Below are 19779 nucleotides of genomic sequence, written 5' to 3'. Positions count from 1 at the left end.
CAGGGCTACCTTCTGGGAGCTGAGGAGCCCGGCCCCCTCTTCTTCCAGTCTCTCAGGGGAATCTGTGGGCAGAATGTGAGAAAATGCCACAGATGGCCCAGCCGTGTGTATAGGAAAGCAGCGAGGTGTCTGGAGGACACCGTCTCACTTAGTGTCCCACTCAACTAGGCTGCCCCCAACCACACATGTGCGGAACCCTTCCTTCCCACAGATCTTTCTCACACTCTGACCCCATACCTGGCCAGAGGCCCCCCCAAAAGACCCACACTCCACATGTTGGCAGAGAACTGCAGGAGTGCCCACCCAGGGTGTGGGACCCATTTTTTTCTGCTGTTTTATACAATTACTTGGTAGAAAAGGCAGTCATAGATGTACACACAATCTGTCACTTAAAAACTGGCCCACGGAGCCCATTACAGCTCCCACACGGCTGCCTGCATTCGGCATGTATGCGCACACTTACCCACCCATCTCCCTCCCGTGCCTCGTCAGCTGAGATTTCCATGTGCTCACATGGAGGTGGTGTGTGTGCACGTGCACACATATACACCACACATAAACACACACACTGTTCTCAGGGCAGTCACAGGGAGGGGCTCCAGATTCTGGGCTCTGCTCAAACCCAGAGCTTTAGGATGGAGAGAGAGCTTTAGGAAACTGGCATGAGAGAAAGGGTGGGGTTCGCCTGGACAGCAAGTCCCAGATGCGGGAGCTTTGAAACCTTGGGGAAACAGAGAGCCCTATTTGTATCCTCCTTTCCCTTTCCAGAACCGGAGCAGAAAACACAGCTCTCCTACAACTGACACACACACACATGAGCCCTACAACATGAACACACTTGTGCGTGTACACCACAGGCTCACAGGACCAGTGTGAATGCAGAACATAGGGAGATGACACGCATCCACACACCACGTGCCGGAAGCAGAAGCCACTCGTAGCCTTCTCTCTGCCACAGTCCTCAGAGGTGCCCATGAAGCCACGCCTTTCATAGCCCATCAGCACAGTATACATGGGGGACAGGCCACGCACACACGACCTTCAACGCCCCCCATGGCTTCTCCTGTCCGGGACTCATGGCTCAAATCCATGCATGTCAAAACAGGCCTGTCCCATTTTCCCGAAAGCATCAACTTCCAAATGGTCTGCTCAGTCTTCAGGTGGTAGAAGTTTAGTGAATTCATTCCCAGATCCTCAGGATTTAATTGCAAAGAAAAGAAAACCATAGGTTTCCTGTTCTCTGATGAGCTTTTTGCCATTGCTAACACTTTGTTCACTGTGTATGTGTATGTATTCTCTTATTACACATGGATAGGGCTGCTTTCTCTGCCAGGTCTGAGCCAAGTGTGATCCCATGGCCAACAGGAGCCCTTCAGGCTGGGGGCAGGCTGGGGCGGACAGCAGAGGACTCCTCCCTCACTCGGAGCCACAGAGTGAGGCGGTCTGAACGCTGGCCTCCAGGACAGACTCCTCTCTTCCCTTTCTTCCAATCACCCTTTCCCGGAGGTGCCTTTTCCTGGCTGTACCTATAAGAGACCTGTCCGTAGCCAATGCATGGGATTAAGTGGCCCCTGGAAGGCTTGCTCAAAATGTCTTCAGGACCTGCCTTTGGTTTTGGTCAGATGAGCAGAAATTTGGCCAGGATCCTGTGGGTTGACGCAGAAGGGAGATTGCAGAGGGAGCGTTCTCAGCAAACACCTTCTGTTTATTTGTTTATAATCTAATGAGGATTTGGCCTAGGCCTTTATGGGGCTCCTGGGTCAAACAAGTGTGAGCAAGAGGACTTTTGGCCTCTGGCCTAGGGCTGAAAGGTGAGTTGAGGGACCCACTGTGGCCCCCTCCATACCTCCAAGCTTGGCCCCTGTCATCCCTTTCTCCAAAGCAACTGGTTTGACTTCTCCTTCTAAAGAGTTTTGTGACTAAATTGTGTCTATGGCTTTGTGGCTACTTAAACCTTGTTAAGGAGTGGTGTGTGAGTGTGTGTCTTTGTGAGTATAAGCATCTATGTTTCTGTGTGTATCTCTGTGTGTGTCTGTATGCACTATGTGTCTATAAGTTGTGTTTGTGTGTATCGGTATTTTTTAGTGTGTGTGGCTGTGTTTATGGGTATCTGTATGAGTGTTCATATTTGAGTGTGTTCCTGTATATATCTATAAGTGTGTATTTATTTGTGTATGTCTGTGTACATGCATGTGTGAATGTCTGTTATTTGTGTGTTTGTAGTGTGTGCATCTATGGGTGTACATGTTTTCAGAGCCTTCATAAAAGATGGTGTGGAATGATTTAAGAAAACATTAGCCTATAATGTTGCAGGACTTTAGTTTCCCCATCTGTAAAAGGAAGGAGATGGAAGAGACAATCTTTTTATTTACTTCCATAAAGGGACCTGCAGTCATGGACATGTAGTGGGCTTGAGAAATGACAAATTGTGGTGCAAACTCTGGCTCTGCATCTCCCTGGCACATAACCCTCTTCGAGCTACGGCTCTAAGAGCTTCCATTCCCTTGGCATTCAGAGGCGCACAGTGACATCTCTGTCACGGTTTTGTCACGAGGATTTGATGTGATAAAAGCAGCGAAAGCTTGTGTGTGCTGTGTAGTAGGTGCTTTGTCAGTATTTCCTCCTGTCTATCTTTGAGCCCTGATGCTGTCCCATGTGTCTTATTTCTGAGTGAGCAGGACTGTCAGAGCTCCCTGGGGTCTGATGGGGGGTGCTGGCACTTAATACGTGACCATGACCCTGGAGAGTTTAACCTTTACCCCGTGCTTTCTCTCCTCTCAGATCATTACACCCTCACAATGATCCCAGAGCTGGGACAGGCAGGTGTCATTGCAGTGATTTGAGAGACAGGAAAGCTGAGACTCTGAGCAAGGCGGCAGGGCAGGGTGAGGACCCAGGCACCCAGCCCTGGGATGCAGCACATCTTGGTGCGCCAACTTCCACTGTAGCAGACAATGTCCAGACGGCTAATTATTGCCCACTCTGAGAGGCCCCTGTGAGGATTCAAGCCTCCTCGAACTGTCAGGCCCAAACTGGAGGAGCCCTGTCATGACCCCCAGAAGCATGCAGACCATCCACTGAACAGATGCATAGAATCAGCTATTAGCACAGGAATTGGAAGAATAACTTCACAAAGGGTGGCCAGTCACTCCCAGAGCCAGCTCTGATCTGCTTGCAAGAAGCAGATTCCTCCTTCCCCAAAAGAGTTCAGGGTTTGGATGCACAAAGCTGGATTCCTTAGCCTCATCACCTACTTTATTTATAGCATTTGATTCTAAGTAGTGTTTGCCGGTTTCCCCAAATCCAAACCACTGCAGAGCAGTGTGGCCTGGCCTCCCAAGAGCAGGGGAGAGGACAGCCTCACAGTACCGAATGGGTGCAGACCCCAAGGAGATGTCTTGCAAGGGGGTGCACTGAGTTTCACATTTAACTTTGAACAGGTTTGTGGGGAAAAACTTCCAAACAAACCATTTCTTAAATTATGGTCGCCCTTTGGCCAGGGGCTGCCCAGTGGGCCAAGCCCCAGGAATCTGCTTGTCTGGTGATCAGCCAGGTCTCTGACCCTCTGATTCGTCCAGGCTCCCTCCCAGGCTCTCCGGCGCCTGTCCGTTCAGAGTCTGAGCTGCTGCTCTCTTGTATCCTGGCAGTATCTGACCAGGTTGTAATTTTCCTTCATGATCCTTTTTCCATTTTTCTCTACAAAAAAGGAATCAGCTGTACCTGGCTGCAATATGCATAACAGTGGTAATATACAAGAGAGCACTTTACAGATTAAAATACTATATAAATAGAAGGCATACTATAATATAAATGAACATATAAATAACATCTGTGATACAGTATAGAAGATACATGGTTTGACTTTAAATGACCAAAACACCTTGGTTCATAGGTTGTTATATAGGTATGGTATATAATGACTTAACTGGATATATAACATGGTTTATAGTATGCTCTGTGATCCTTAGAATTATATAATATCTTATGACATATCATATTCCTAGCACAGAGGGAAGCAGAATAAAAATCAGTCAACATTAGGCTATTTTGGCATTCGAAACACAAGCTCCAGATTTGTGATTTTAACAGCTGAAGCTGGGAGGGAGAAAACTAAAAATACGTGCAAATGGGGAGGATATCTCCATCAACCAGCAATGTGGCCCGCTGGGCGGGGGGATCGTGGTAAGGCAAAAGTCCCAAGAATAGGTCTGGGGAAGGGGAGCAGCAGGGGGAGGCCTCTCGGGAGGAGGTGGAAGAGTCTCACTCCGCAGTGATTGTTCCTACTATTTATGAAGCCAGATGAGGAGCTATAGGGCTTGCGGTGGCCCTGTGTCTGCTGATTAGCTAGAGATTATATTGATGATGTAATAAAAATTCACTTTGTCTATTAAGTTTCACCAGGACAATCAAGAGAGATTAGATAAAAATCAGAGGAAATGAACAATAGTATGGAGGAGGAAAACCATGAGCCTCACTCCCTGCCACGGTCCCTGTCTGTCTCCCCTTTTCCTGCCCACAATGGGGCATGAACCAAAAACCCCTACCACAGCCCCCAGCAAAGCTGAGCTGGAAATGTCCCCTGCACTGGACTGCTCTCAGGGAGGGACTTGGTGCTCCACATACGATGCTGATTTAAGTTTATTGACCATGTTTAATATTTGATTAGACCTTTGGCATGGCAGCCTCCTGGGTGTGCTGGCCCTGCTGGGAGATGGGCAGGGTGACCAGGCCCTCGGCTGCCTAGGTTCCTCTGGTCCGGCAGCTTGGGAGGTTGAGTTCCAGTCCACAGTGGCACAGATTTAGGCCAGGCGGGCCCATGCCCCCCTGGGTAGCTAGAGGCCTCCCAGCCTCACAGTGTCTCCCTCTGCCTTCGCTATGCTGGAAATTCCTCTGTTAGAGATGTTTCTTCAGGTTGCAGCCTGGACTCTAAAAGGTCCCCGTACGAGGCACGGGTCACCAGAAATGGTAACACATTAATGTCCATTAGCCGCCAGGGACACATTTGCCTAGTTTGATTTGTCAGATCAGCAAGGGGCAGGGCTTTGAAAGGAAAGGAAAAGGAGGTCATTTTGTTGAGGACCGTTGTCCTGGGAAGTCTGGGAGGTTTGAGAGCATGGGGGCTTGGAGTTTGGGGCCTGAGGGTGGTGGGGGGAGAGCAGAGGAGGCTGGATGACAGTGTGCTGGGAAGGCACTGGAAGACCATGTCCCTGTCCCCCACGTCCCTGCAGGGTATGGAGTAATGCAGTCACTCCAGCTCCTCCACAGCCCAGTTCTGCTCCACCCTGGAGAAATCCTCGAAGTCACAAAGATGCCAGGGGTCAAACTCTATGGAAGGCCTAGAAGAGAGGAGTTCCAGCCTCTAAGGAGTCAGCCACAAATAGTCCTGTGTTTGCAGCCCCCAAATTCAGCTAATCTATTCCTGTTCCTCTGGGCTGGGTTTCTCTCCCAGAGATGGGAGAGGCACCTTGACTTTTCTCCTGTAGCAGTAAATGGGCTGTCCAGGGGCCTGACTCCCTTGCCAGGGTGTGCTGTCCACACTGGGAGTGGTTATTCCTAGGGTCTGCCAAGATTCTTCCAGCTGCAAGACCAGCGTCACCCCAGGAAACACTGCTCCCGCTTCATCCCCACTGTCTGGCTGCTTCCAGCAGCTCCTGAGCTGGGGGCCAGCCCAGAGGAAGGGGGGAGGATATGGGGAGATTCTAACCTCCGGAACCCCACAGTTTACCACTTGGGCGTTTAGCTGAGTGAGCCTGTGGGGACAATACAGATGCCTGCCTTGGTGACAGGGAGAATGGGCATGAGTTTAAATATTCTATGAGTAATTTCTCAGCCCAAGTGGGCTGCAGTTGGGACAGCTGAAGGACACTGCAGCCCCAAAGCAGTGAGGCCAGCCCTGGCAGGTTCTGTCACTGACTTGCTTGGCCATATCTGCAGCTCATTCACCTACCCCTGACCCCCCTCTTCTCAGCCAGGCTGGTGGTGGGTTGAGATTTATTCAAAGTACGAAATTCCTTTGTCCACCAGCCTGAGAATAAGACTTCACTGCAGTGGGACAAAAACATAATGGAATGAAATGAAACAAAACAACCGGGCTTCTCAGCATTGCAGCCTCCCTGCTCTCTTTCCCACGGGCCAGCTTTGCCTCCCGCCCCCCCCCCCACCTCTCCAGCCCGCCCCTTATCTTATCTGGGAGCCTGTATTCGTCTCTGATTACTCTGATTTGGGGGCTCCTTCATTCCCCACATAGGACATTGGTTTTGAATAGTTTTATGATTGTGTGTTTGCTGCCCCCTATCACACGCAGTTATTCGTTGGTGGTGAGGGTAGGTCCCCACCTTCTGAGGAGAGAGCCTGACCCTCATGCACCTGAGTTGCGCATGAATCTGGGACTCTTTGAGGGAGGTGGGGGAACATGGTGAGTCTCCCCAACAAAACTGTAATGCCCCACCTTCTCTGCTTCGCAGAAACCTGCCCCTGCCCCACGGGCGTGAGTGTGGGCCCTGCTCCCCATGTGGGGAGGGTGGGGAGGGTGTCCCGGAAGCCTCCTGCAGTTGGGCTGATGACGGGCTGCTGTTGTTTTAGCGCAGCAGGCTTCTGCCTCTGCCGGTGGCCACCACGGGGATACTCCTCCCTGTGGTGTGGTCTCCACTGTGGACCAGTCTTTTTTAAGTACTGGCTCAGCTGAGACAAGTCAGAACAGTTAGAGTTAATGCTTGGCTGAGAAACTTGAGAAACTCAGGAGAAACCAACCAAAGTGTTGGAAACAGAGTGAGCCGCAGACAAGGGGTGGGGGCTGCTCCCAGCTCCAGCTCCAGCTCCAGCTCCAGCTCCTGTATACGGCCTGGGGCCCTGCTCCTCTTGGCTCCCCTCCTGGTCTGCCCTGTGACCTGGTCTGCCAAGTGGTCACTTGCTGCAGCCTAAGGGCATGCCTCCCCTGCGCTGAGACACTCCCTGTAAGGTGTTGCGTCCCTCCTTTCTCTGGGGACCAACTCCACTGGTCCCTAGCCTCACGTTTTTACTCCTCATTCCAGTGGATTTTCAAACTTGCCCAACACGATTATAACAGAGCTCACTCTAAAATAAATCTAACAATTTACTTATTGAAATAAGATGAGTAAAGAGAAAGGTCTTATGTTTTAATTAAAAAAAATTTTTTTTAATTGGAAGAGAAAATGATGCCTTGAAATAAGCCAGTGGTGGCCCTCCTGCTCTGTGCCTCTCTTTCTGAGGACCGATTGGATTTAGGTCGCTGCCTTGGGGCCTCAGCTCAACCCGGGGGTGGGTGCGCCAATTTGTCTCTAACTGATCAGTCCTCAGCCCAGGTCTGTTTCATCAGGCACAGGGTTGTAGGTATGGAAGGTTATGGTGCCCCAACATACGGGATTAAGATGAAAATGCATCCTAAACCGTAAACCGGTTATTCATGGTCGAAACGGAACAAAACTCACATTTGTACTGAAACTACAATACAGTCTGGATTTTCTGATTCTCACCTCTTGTCTTGTGGGTCTCTGCTGGTGACCCAGGCGCAGGCGTGACTTGTCCAGTGAGGGATGTGGCCCAGGGTCCCGTGCTGCCCACTCAAATGGGGGGGGGGCTCCCATGAAGAAGAGGAGTGACCCACCCTGGCCCCTGGGGGTGTGGGAGAGGTTTGGTCTGCAGCTCCTGGACACCTACCCAACGGCGGCAGCAGGAGCAGCATTTGGGCATCGGGGCCCTCGCTGGAGTGCAGGAAGTTCCCCCTGTCACCGTCAGAGGGCAGGCGATAGCCCGCCCACACTCACAGTTTGGGGTAGGAAAAGGTCTAGAGGAGGGGCCTGGCTTCTGGGCTGTTCCAGTGTTCCTTAGACCCAGATGTGGGGCTGAGGAGGGGACATGGCACTGTGGAGGGAGGATGGCCTCAGCACCAGATGTATCCTCCCCATGTGCTCTCTGTGGTCCTGCTGAGCCTGTGCTGTGTGGGAAGCAAGTTCTGAGACCTGAGAACTGTCCCAGGTGGCCGCAGGAGCTGTGGCTCAGCTAGGAAGACTGGGCCTTTGTCACTGTGGAGAGAGCATAGAGAGTGGCCCAGACCCTTGGCCTGAGGGCTGGGAGTAAGCCCCTGCAGAATCAAAGGGATAAGCCTGCCCCTTGGCAGCCCTGGGGTGGGGGTGGGGGTGGGGGAGGCAGGTTAGGTAAGGAAGGGTCAGATATGGCCTGTTTGCTGAGGCCTAAGTGCTCCCTATGAGAAGGGGAGTGCCTGGCCCTGAGAAGTCTCCTCTCACATGCCAGCCAGAGGCACCTGTTTCTCGCCCTTCTCCACAATCAAAGGCATCTGCCCTGCACCTTAGCAATCCCTCTCCTATCACCATCACCCCCACCATGGGGCCTGGCTCCTACGGCAGGTTCCCTTCCAGCTGCCTTAACAATAAGTTCTGAAAACAGAGAGAAGGAATGACCTGAAAGCTTCCTGGGCTTTCCTGGCCAGTCCTGTTCCTCTCTTCTTCTCTGAGGAAGCCCCCAGCCACGGGGATTCCCTCCTTTTTTCTCCTCTCTCAGAACAACCTGCCAGGTGTTGCCCAGGGCTGGTAAGAAAGGCCAGGAATATCTGGGGCAGAGGCTTCAGAAGGTAAGGGAGGGAAGGATCAGGGGCATGCCTGGAGGGAATTCCAAGGCCAAGGACACATGGCCTTCCCTTTCCTTCCCACTCACTGTGACTGGAGGTGATCCTCAGTGAGCAATAGCATTCTGAAGTCCAGAAAATTCCTGCTCCCACCAGGAATGATGATGGGACAGGGCCCTGAGGCCCTGCCTCTGCTGGTCCCAAGAACCAAATCATGTTGGTTGGTTCGATTAGATGCTTCTCCTCCTGGGACCCCTACATTTTAGAGCCCACACTGGCCTCTCCTAGGGCCAGTACCCCATCACATAACTAAGAATGTTGCTTTAGGCTCCCGCCATCCCCTCGGAGATAGACCTCGTCACACAGTGGGTGCAAGGATGCTCTCTGTGCCTTATCGTGTGAGACCAAGCCAAGCCAAGTATTGATTGGAAATAGAGATATGGGTATGTTGGGCTGATAATGGTTAGGGGATCCTATTTCTTTCTTTTCCTGTTCAGAGAACACCTCTCCTCTGCCTCACCCCACTGGAAAGCAGAGGCCGGATGAGGACAAGTGTTCTCATCAGTCACCCAGGGACACCTCCATGCCCCTGGTCTCCTTCCAGGAGCTCAAGACCATGAAGCCTCTGGGAACAAGGTCCCCCTCTCCCACCACGGCAAGCACTCCCAACATCTTCGCCTCTCTGTATATTCTTAGAATCAGTCAATATGATTAATTTTACATGGGCATAATTTCCTGCTGTTGCCACAGAGTCCTCCCTGCCTCACCCATCAGCAGCGACATGATACAGTTTCTGGTTATATTGGTCAACCAAGATATTGATATTATTAATAATGGATATCTGTATGCTGACCTTTGTCCACACAACTGAATCACTCTGGGCTGGCTGTCACATTTCTTTAAGAAGTATTGATAAGCCCATTACTGGAAGGGCATGTACAATCTTAGGTGTGTGCTTTTCACTCACCTTCAAGCAGCTCCTGTGAAAAGCGACCCTGGTTGGCTGAGCTGGCATGGGCACAGTGGTGTGTGCTTGTGTGGTGAGTGTGTGTGCATGTGTGTGTGTGTGATGTGTGTGAGAGTGTGCATGTGAATGTGTGTATGAATGTGTGTGTGTGTGAGTCTGTCCTGAACATCGGCCCTTTTTGAGCTGATCAAATAGTCAATTAGAGCATTATAGGGAGGTAGCAGAATCAGAGAGTTCGTACAAATACACTGTGATGTAGTGTTTGATCTTTAGATGCCTCTTGTCTCCTAGGACTTGAGCAGGAGGCTTGGCCTTATAAGGATATTATTAGGTTGATGCCTCGTTCTCTCAATGCACCTGCCAGGCAAGAGACAGGACTCACTGGGAGCAGTCTGGCCAGAACTAGCCATGGGGAGGTACGCTGAAGGCCATGTTGCAAACTTGAATTTGGGGGCATGCTGCTCCGAGCCTCAGTCTCTTGCTCCATGCAGCGGCAGCAATGAATCCTGCTCTGCTTTCTTAAGACTGGTGAGGGGAGGTTGTCTTAGCTCAACCTCTCAACCTTCTGCACTGAAACTCACAGTCGTGGGATTGCTTGCCACTCCACAAGCCCTTGTCATTCATTACATGTGGGGGTGTGACACATTGCCTTTTAGTAGAGTTCTGTGGGCAAATGAACGCTTTGTGAGTTCACATGTGTGTGTTGCCTAAGCATAGAGATATCATTGCTACATCTCTGTGACTGCTGTCATTCCTACTTGCATGGACAGTGGTGTCCGGGACAGTGTTTCTATCAAAGGTCTACAGTAATCCACCCCTGTTTGGACTGAGACACACTCACTTGCCGGGGAGACTCCTCACTCAGCCTTGTAGAGGGAAGCCAGCTATCTAGAGAGATCTTTTGGATCCTCAGACATAGTGTATGAATAAACCAGACATGGATTAATTAGGTGTGACTGCATCATTAAATTAGAATAATGAACAAACAGCCACGTATGGCATTCAAATCTGCCTAGAATGACTCCAAAGGTTGCTTTCAAGTAAGTCACCTGTCAGTTTATAGGTTTTAGGGACTTTGGAGAGTGAGGTTCCTGTCATATCTTAAGAAGTGGATTCTTTAGGCACCACCCACCCCAGGTGAGAACCATCCTTCAATGGAAATTCAGACTCAACAACTAAATCCAAACAATGGCTTGATTCAATACGGTATCATCTATGTACGCTTCAGCTGCAAGCATTTCTCAGCGTGAAATACGGCAGTAGCACAGGTGCTCAAGAAACAAGAGGGAGAAGTTGAGAGGTGTCGACAGTGGGTGTGAAATGTATTGATCCATAATATTTATGTGGATGTGCACATTGGTGCTTGTGCATGTGTGCACACACACAACCACATTTACACAGACACCTTTTGCATTTCCATGAATGCTTTTTCCTTCTGTCAACACTCCCCATTTTAGCCAGGTAGATTTGAAGGTAAACCAAGTCCCAGTCATGTAATTTTAGGAAAAGCTGCTGAATAGCAGCCCCTTGCCCTCAGCAGACAACACACATCACAATCCCCATCCTGGGACAGAGCGGCTATGCAGAAAGAATTGTTTGTCTTTTAGCAGAGAGGAAGACGCCAACAGCTTCGAGAGAGGAAAGAAAATGGAAAGGAAGCTCACTTGCCTGGCCATGGAGCTGCGGGACAGCCTAATGCATGGGGGCTTTGTTAGTGAGATCTGTTAAGTATCTAGAAACCTTTGATCTGGAGATGCTCTTAACAAAGGTTATAATTAATTAAAGCTGAGTGTATTGTAATAAAGTAACATCACGTGAGTTGATATGCTGTCCAGAACTGGTTTTTGGAAGTGTCGGTCATTTAAATTCTTGGAGGACAGCTCATTATCAATTTTTTTCCCCCTGAGCTTTGATCAATATTTTTAGCTGTTTCAACCTCACAGAACCAGAACTACATCTGTCTCCATGAGGGCACCCATTTATTTACATCTTGCAGTTGGCCACGTAAGGATGCATTCCTCAGCTGGGCTGCTGGGAATCTCTCCATTTGAGAGTGTTCGTCAGCCCATGCTCGGGGGGAGATACAGGGGAGAATAAGAGAAGCCAAATGTGGAGCAGGTGGAGGGGAAGAAGCTCTGTGAATGTGTGGTCCTGAAAACATCCCCTTCTACTCACAGAGGGACCCAGAAAGGAGGGCAATTACCCTTGGCCTGCCCACCTGGCTGCTTTGTTGGTTTTTGTGGGCAGGGCTGTGGCTGTGGCTTTATACCCATCCAGAGCCACTGGAAACTGAGTGAGCAGAGAAGGATGCCCTTAGGGCATGCACCTCAACTCTGGAAATTCCTCTGCCACAGCTTCTATCCCTATCATTGTCTTTCTGCCCTGGCATCTTTAATTGCACCCCTATGTTGCCAGGTGGAATATGGACCTTCCTATCCAGTTCTCACTCTGGGGTTTGTGAGTGCACTTTTAATGGTAAGAAGAAGAAAACAAGGGAGATGCAGGAAAATGATAAAATGGCTACAACTAAGTTGTGGGGCTCTGTTCCCCTCCCCTAGGCTATTTGGATAAGATTGGGTGCTTCCTGTGATTTTTGGAGAGTCTGTGTATTCAAAGGCCTGAAGAAAAGGCAAAGGCAAAGGGCTGGGGGGGTGAGTGAGCTTTTCTTGTATAGAGTCCAAAATGTGGGCAGCTGGATCCCTGCCACACCCTGCTTGCCTCTGGGGGAAATGCAGCATTCTGCTTGGGGTCTCAGCTTGACTGATTTGGCCAAGGTGTGTGTGCGTGTGCATGTGCGTGTGTGTGTACAATACAAGAGAAAAGTAGGGCTGGGATGTCAAGGGGGAGCTGAAGGGGAAGGGAAAACAGTGGGTGGAGGGAATTATCTCTACAGAGAGCTGGGCTCTGTGGCTCACCACTCATTCCTGGATGGAAGGTCAGTTCTAAAATGAGTCAATGGGTGAGTAGAAGCAAGGAAACCTTCAAAAGGTGATGGGGAGGGGGCTGCTGGAACCCTCCCCAAAACTTGGGCTTCTGGGTGGAGATACCAGACAGATAAATAAGAGCACATTTCCACACTGGAATTTAGATCATTGACAAATCCAAGCCACGAGTTCTGAGGTGGAATGAATATAGAATCACAAGAACAGCATCATTGTCCCCAGATTCTCTCCTTTTCTCCATCAACCATCTTCCTGATCATGCACATAGCCTTCAGGATGAAATTACCCCTAACATCCTCTTCATGCCACTTGCATCTGTCATCTCTTTTCTACAGACACACACACACACTCATACCAACACCCACACAGGCTGCTGCATCTTCCCTTCCTCCGTCCTCCAGTACCCACAGAAACACACAGATTTTCACACTGCCTAGCTCTTCTCTCTGCATGTCACATGGGATTTCCCTTCCAAGTTCAGAAGCTGCTGCAGTTCCAGCCACTGTCGACCAATGCTCCCAGCTTCCAGCTGGCATTTGGGCCCTACAGCTCTCAGTCTTCCTATTTTTTTCCCCCATGATGTCGGGCTTCATTCTTGGTTGCATCTCCCTCTCCTCTACAGCCTACCTGCTCCAAATTGTGTGTAGTGAGGTCCCTTCTTGGGCACTTTGGAACCGACTACATTCTGATGACGCGGGAGGTGTGAGTTGTGCAGTGTTTTCCCCAATCCATCTGAGGCAAGTAAGAGCAGTTTCCAGCCAAGGAGGTGGCATCTTACATATGTTCTAAGGGGTCATTCAGAAGCCCCTCTCCCACCTCGGTAAATAACTCATAATAATGAGGATGCTGCTGCTAATAATAGTGACAACGATGGCCATGTTCAAGTCTCTGGAGTGTGAAGAGATCATCGGACATCAAGAATGCCCTGGAAATTAGCTCTTTGAAAACACTGATAACTCTACAACACATTTGTGTGTGGGGTATATTGATGGCACGCAGTTTTGTAATTGTTTTTCTTTGGGTTGCTTTCAAGCTATGACTTCATTCAAGAAAAGCTTCTCTTTTTGTTTTGTTCTCTTCTGTATTGTTTTGTTTTGTGTTTGAGAAGCCACGAATATGCAGCCAATTGGAGCAGGTGGAGAGAGTGAAAGTATGCCAAGGGGGTTCTTTCAACCCAATCTAGAATTCCCATTAAAGCTGAGGGGGGAAAAGAGGGTTAACATGTCCCCGCTGAATTGCAGGGAAATCTAGGCCAGCCCGGGTTCCCATATGTGTGGGATGCGCTTAGTCATGCTTGCACACGGATGCGTTTATGTACTCATGTGCATATCAGTTTATCTCAGTGTGCTGATTCTAAGGAAGTCTGTTTACAAGATAAATGAAATCATGCACAAGCAACAAATAACCACAAGTCTCTTAAATAAAGTAATAATTTTCCAATAATTTTTTCTTTGCTCTTAAGTAGGATAGTTATCAGCACCTGGAATTTGAAAGTGTTTTTTGGGGCTCTAGGTTTGGTTTCCTTTAGCTTTATAATGATTGCTATTTCTTATTCTCTTTAGTGAAACTTATTTTTTAAAAACATTTGTCTTCTTTTCTTTTATAGCTATCCCACTTTCCATAACTCTCTCACAAGGCATATCTTTCTTATAAAAACTATAGGTGTGTGTCCAGCTGTTCTACCAGTCTTTCCCTGGACAGAAAAAAAATTTTATTTTTCAAAGTAATTAAAAAAAAAAAGAAGTTTATCTTAATTGTGCTGATGCCCATGTGGATACTTCAGCTTCACTGTCTCTTAGACTCATTTGAAAATGGAAATCAGATAGAACCTCACTGGCTTTAATTCACCTATTTCAGAAAAATAAAAAATAAATAAATAACGAGCCCTCTCAGCTAAAGTCAAGCGGTGGAAACTCAATGTTCTGAGAATTGTTACATCTTACATGAAAAATACAAGACATATTCTATGAAGATGGTCACAAATCACCAAAAGATAGTCAGAACCCTTGCCTTTTCTCTTTTTCCCAGCTACACCCCAAAACACGGGACTCCAGGCATTTCCTAGTTAGATGCTGTTGAACTGAGAGGTTGTGCATCTGGTGATGAGTATATTTTAAAATGATATACTCTCTAGTGCTCAATCCACAGAAAGTTCCATTACTTTGTCCCCACCCTCCCTCTGGATATAGTGTGAAAGTATGAGGGGCTAAAGTTTCCATAGCTGTGGCTCCTGGGTTGGGAGCCCCAAGGCTACCAGTAGACTAGATTTTCCTCCATGTAACAGGGGAGAATCTCAATGCAGAATGGTTACCCAGGCCACAGATGTGTCCTGACTGGTTAAAAGAGGGACTGTAATGTAAATGTGGCTGTTTAGACTAAAATGCACTGCAAGCTCCAGCAACAAGCACGCATCAGTAGTAAGGGCGGTTTAAACCTTTGGGGAAAGCCCTATGTTTAGATTACATTAATTCATAAATATTATACTAAATACCACTTAGACTTAAATGACTTCAAAGATAACACATTATAATATGGCTATCCAGAGAGCACTAGTCTTTATGTCTCCCTGTAACTCAGTCTTTGCTGTTTTTTTATCCTGCTAGACAAAACCAAAGTTATGAATGGATTGCGGGTTTATTCATGTGTGATCCGTTGTGTATGTGTGTGTGATAGCAGTCATGGATATTTGTGTGAATATATGTATTTTCAGTCACTGACTCTATTTGTTTCCCAAGAAATAAAAAGAAAAAAAGAGAAATGAATGAAAAGTGAGAGAAGGGAAAAATTAGACTAATGGGTGACACATTCCCTCCTTCAAAGGAGAAAAATTCTATAGAAAGGGGCAAAGTTGGCCCTGAGCTCACTTATGCTGCTGCCCCAGGAGTTTGCCTCTCTCCTCTTTAAATCAACAGTACAATGTTTTTCTCTTTGGAGTCTGGAAAAACTGTCTTTTTCAAAGTGCTTCTAATGGGGGATAAAGAAGACTCAGAGTTAGCTGTAAGAGTTTGCATTAAACTGGGTTTTCTGTTTTGGGTGTTATTTCTTCAAATTATAGTCCTGGGCTTCCCCCTCTTTTTCTCTCAACCTAGCACCCAAATATCCCCCTACCCAATTGCTTTCTGGTCTCCAGGGGGCAAGTTTATCTTTACAGTAATTACCCAAGTCCACAACTGCTATTTGCTGCTGCCCAGACCAACAGCATTCTCTGATATCGCTGGGTTTGCTCCACAACACCCACCCACTCCCTCCTCCACAGACTCCCAATTTGACTGGAGTAATTGCCTTTTAAGGTTCACTCTACGCATGGCAGGTATTCCATTAACCCTTAGAACTCCTTCCTTCTTTAGTTACCTGAAATGGCAGGTGGCCAACAAATGGATATCCACCTGAAATCACATGCATTTCATTTAATTTTTACTTATCTTTTCTTTTTTGTTTAACCAATGAAGTACATATGCCATCCACACTGGAGGCCACTATCCTGTAATGTCTCTCAATTTTATCCTGGTGTGATTCATTAGATGTTAGAAATTCAGGAAGGGGAGAGAAAGAGCCACAAATATGCCCTGAAACCAGGCTTAACAAAGGCATGTTTCTATCCCTAGCCTCATGTTGTCAATTTAGAGTTGGGGGAAATCTAGAAACCAAATGAATCCCTTATTCTTCAAGCCTCATCATGCTTTTTGACTTAACAGTAATTAATCACCAATGGCAAGCGAGTAATTTTTTAAGGTGGCCGGAGGCTTATTTTATCAGGATTAGCTAATAAATCAGGCTGTATCACTGAAGGAGGAGTTCAAACTCTTCTAGGACTGAATAAAACAGACTTCAGAAACTGTCTCATTTATTCAGCTCTCCCAGAGCTTCCAGGCACTGTTAGGGATATTGTGGCCCAATCTCGCCTATAAAAATCCGAAGGAAGGAGAGGCAGGAAGTTTCAGAGGAAAAATATCTGCTCAGGCTTGGAAGAGTGAGCTGCGACAACGAGGCCCCCAGCATGCCGGAGCCAACGGGCCTGCCTGACATGGACTGAGTCAGTTTAAGGGAAGAATTATTTAGAAAATGAAGTTTTGCTTTTCCTAGGAATCCTGGCCACATATATGTGTATATATATATCAATGGCATGTTATAACTATATTATAATCTTCTCTACCTTCCTGGTGCAAATGATAATAATTGTACTTCTTTGCTACAATACAAGGGAGTCCAAATAACATCAGAAACAGTGCTGATACCAGCAAGAAGGGATGGTGAGAAGAAAGCAAGGACTATTGTTAAAGTTTATCTTCATTTGAAATAAAGCAGCAAATAAAGTGCTCCAAACCAGATCTCATAGGAAGCTCAGCTCTTCACAACTGTCTTTTGCCTATAGTGGGTTTTGATGTTTATTCTCTAATTAAAAAATCTCAAATAGTCACAAGTACTCATCATTAAGATGGGCACAGAATTTCCCTACTTATGCTTTTTAATTTTCATCATTACTATTTTTTAAATCCGAAGACATATTAGAATGACAAAGATACAAACATTGATTAGCTTCTAAGGATCTCAATTGAAAAAGGAAAACTACAAAGATATGGTTGATTTGAGGGTGGGACAAATATTATTTTAAACACTGCCTCCCTATTCTACCTTTCCAGTTTCTCTTCTGAACATTTTCTCCATATTGGATAAATGTTGGTTTCTCTCTCATTACAGCCCCTACCCTCACCCCACCCCAACAAACCCAGTATATTTCCATTCTGCTGTTTTTGTGCTACTCAACATGCCATTAACTTTAAGATTTACTCCTCAGCAGGCAAGCTGAAAGATGCTAAAGCCAATAAAAACTGCTCTCTGGGACTCCAACTATGAAGAGTTTGGAGCTGTGCTTAGTATTCGGATGAAGGGAGGGCTGGAGAAGGAGGGAGATTGTGATAGTGAAAACCACTGCTGCTTAGAGAGCCAGACAGCTTTGCGCTCTGCACCTAATGTGCCGGAGGATCAGCTCTGTTCATAGCCCATTTGTGGCCAAGGATGAGGCTGTTCTCTGTGTGGGTGGGTGTGCGTGTGCATGTGCGCGTGTGTGTTTTCATCATTAAAACCACCAGCTCTAACACAGCATCTTCAGTAGCTCTCCACACTACTGTTTATTAAAAACAGAACATCCATACACATCCCTTATAAGTTCCTTAGACTGGTGCTTCTTCCATGCCTGACGATCAATCTCTCTCAGAAAGCATTTAACTTGCCCACACAGCTCCAGCCCTGATTAATCCCCACTGCACATCCTATACATTACTGTTAGAGAGTGGAGCACTGGGCTAATTCCATCACCCACCAGCCACCCACATACATTCTACAACTGAACACATTTGGGGTTCTGCCTTGAAGATAATAAAACAAGGAGAAAACAGGAAGGCTGCAGATAATTCTCATGACCACTTTCCTAAAAAGTTGCTGGGTTTTAATTCTTTGATTATTTTGTCTCCCCTCCCCCAAGCACTCACTAGCAATGCTTGCTTAAAGGGAGAGAAATAATGTACTATAAACCTCTCTCTGCATGGTGAGTTTGGGATAATTTAGGCTACACCTTTAAAAATGCATATCTTGCACACACAGATTGTCCCCCCACAGCCCCACTTTCCTGAGAAGAGGAGATCATCCAGGCTTCCCGGACTCCCCACTCCACCCAGGGGATAGCTGGTTTCTTGCTAATTCTTGCCTTAGGTTTTGTCCCTTCTTCCTTTAAATATCCACCTCCCTCCTCCCCCCACTCACACCACAACCGGATTGTTGAGGTACACTGCTATCCAGGGAGAGTTTACTGTTAAATTGATAGTGAAATAAAAATATCTCTGAATTTGTCACCTCTCTCTTTTTTAGACGGCTGCGCTCCTGCTACTCTGGCCCGGAGCGGAGGAGGAGACCACTGAATCTCATCTTAGTATTTTCAGCACCACCGCGATGGACAGCACCCTCGGTCCCCAGCCGGCCCGCCGTGCGCCTGCCAGTCTGCTGCTCAGCGTCCCGGGCTTGGCTGGTGCAGCTGTCCCCATCCCAATCATTCAAGTCGCTGTACCCAAAAACACAAGCCCCGTTTCCCCTCGATCCTCTCTCTTTCTCTTCATCTTTTACTTCCGCTGCTCTCCCCACGGCAAGGCTTCTATCAGCTCCTTTCCTAAAACCCAGCCTTGCCCCAGCAGACAGCTCCCCACGCACCCCAGTCCTGGTTTCTGCTGCCCGAGCGCCTCCTTCCTCGGCGTCCGCCCGAGGCTCCCTCTCGCGCCGTCTCCCGGTCGTCCGTCGCCGCCGGCCAGCCCGCCCGCCCGCTCCTTCTCCCGGGCAAAGTTGGGAGGGTAAGGTGCACTCACCTTTGTGCATGCCTGTGAACCTGTCCTTCAGAACCGTAAGCTCGTAGATTTTGCCGAACTCCTCGAAGAGGGGCTTGAGGTCCTTCTCATCCAGGTTGCGGGGGATCTGCCCAATGAACAGCTTGATGGCATCGTGGTCCTTCATGGGAATGGTCGACGGGTTCCCCGGGCTGTGGCTTAATCCGTTCATGTGCCCGGCGCTGCCCGGACTGCTGCCGAGCCCGTTGGTACTGAGGCTCGCGTTGTCAGCCTGTCCGTTTGCTAACGTGGCCATCTTTATATACATAGAGAAAATCTTCTTTCCTTTTATTCTTTCTCGCTCGCACTCTCTTGCTCCTCTCCCTCGCAAGCTCGCTCGCGCTCACACACGCACACGCATACACACACTCGGGTTCTCTCCCCCTCGGTTTCTCTATACCTCGCTCCCTGCTCGCTCTCTCTCTCTCTCTCTCTCTCTCTCTCTCTCTCTTTCTCCTCTCTTCTCTCTCTCGCTCGCGCTCGCGCTCTCTCTCCTCTCTCCCCCCTCTCTCTCTTCTCTCTCTTTCGGTCTGATCTGATTTTTTTTTTTTTTTTTTTTTTTTTTTTTACATTGAACAGACAGGATCTCTGTCCTTTCCGTTTAAACAGGCTGGACCGGTTCAAGTTCCCAGTCAGACCAGGGGTGGGGGCGGCGAGTGTGCGCTTGCGAAGGAGGGGGACGTGGGGCCCCGAGAGGGAGCTATGGGCGGGGGGACTCCCGCGCAGCGGCGGGCGGTGGCCCTGAGCAGGGCGGCGTGGGGCGGTGCCGCCCCGCGCGCCTCCCCCGTCGGCGGCCCCGGCAAGCGGCGGTGGTACGGTCCGAGACGGCCCCCAGCTATAAATAGCGCCAGGCGCATGGCTCTTCGGGAGGCGCTGAGATTCCGGCGCGGCGGCCAC

General features: G+C 48.5%; 1 protein-coding gene across 50 annotated transcripts in view; it reads right to left on the bottom strand.

The window, feature by feature from the left end:
- Positions 1-19566, bottom strand: part of CELF4 (CUGBP Elav-like family member 4) — a 292526-nt gene extending 272960 nt beyond the window's left edge. For 18 of the 50 annotated variants that reach the window (XM_090285583.1, XM_090285603.1, XM_090285617.1 and 15 more), the window contains exon 1: positions 18865-19561. In XM_090285583.1, the coding sequence (XP_090141709.1) occupies positions 18865-19150 (286 nt within the window). In that variant the 5' untranslated portion in view covers positions 19151-19561. Of the gene's footprint in view, positions 1-18864 lie in introns of all 50 variants that reach the window. The other 32 variants (XM_090285601.1, XM_090285615.1, XM_090285602.1 and 29 more) reach the window with 7 other exon arrangements.
- Between the last annotated feature and the right edge of the window lie 213 nt (positions 19567-19779).

The sequence above is a fragment of the Furipterus horrens genome, unplaced genomic scaffold (assembly GCF_987537825.1).
Source record: "Furipterus horrens unplaced genomic scaffold, mFurHor1.1.pri manual_scaffold_8, whole genome shotgun sequence".
Classification (NCBI taxonomy): Eukaryota; Metazoa; Chordata; class Mammalia; order Chiroptera; family Furipteridae; genus Furipterus; species Furipterus horrens.
This window is presented reverse-complemented; position numbering and strand designations above follow the sequence as displayed.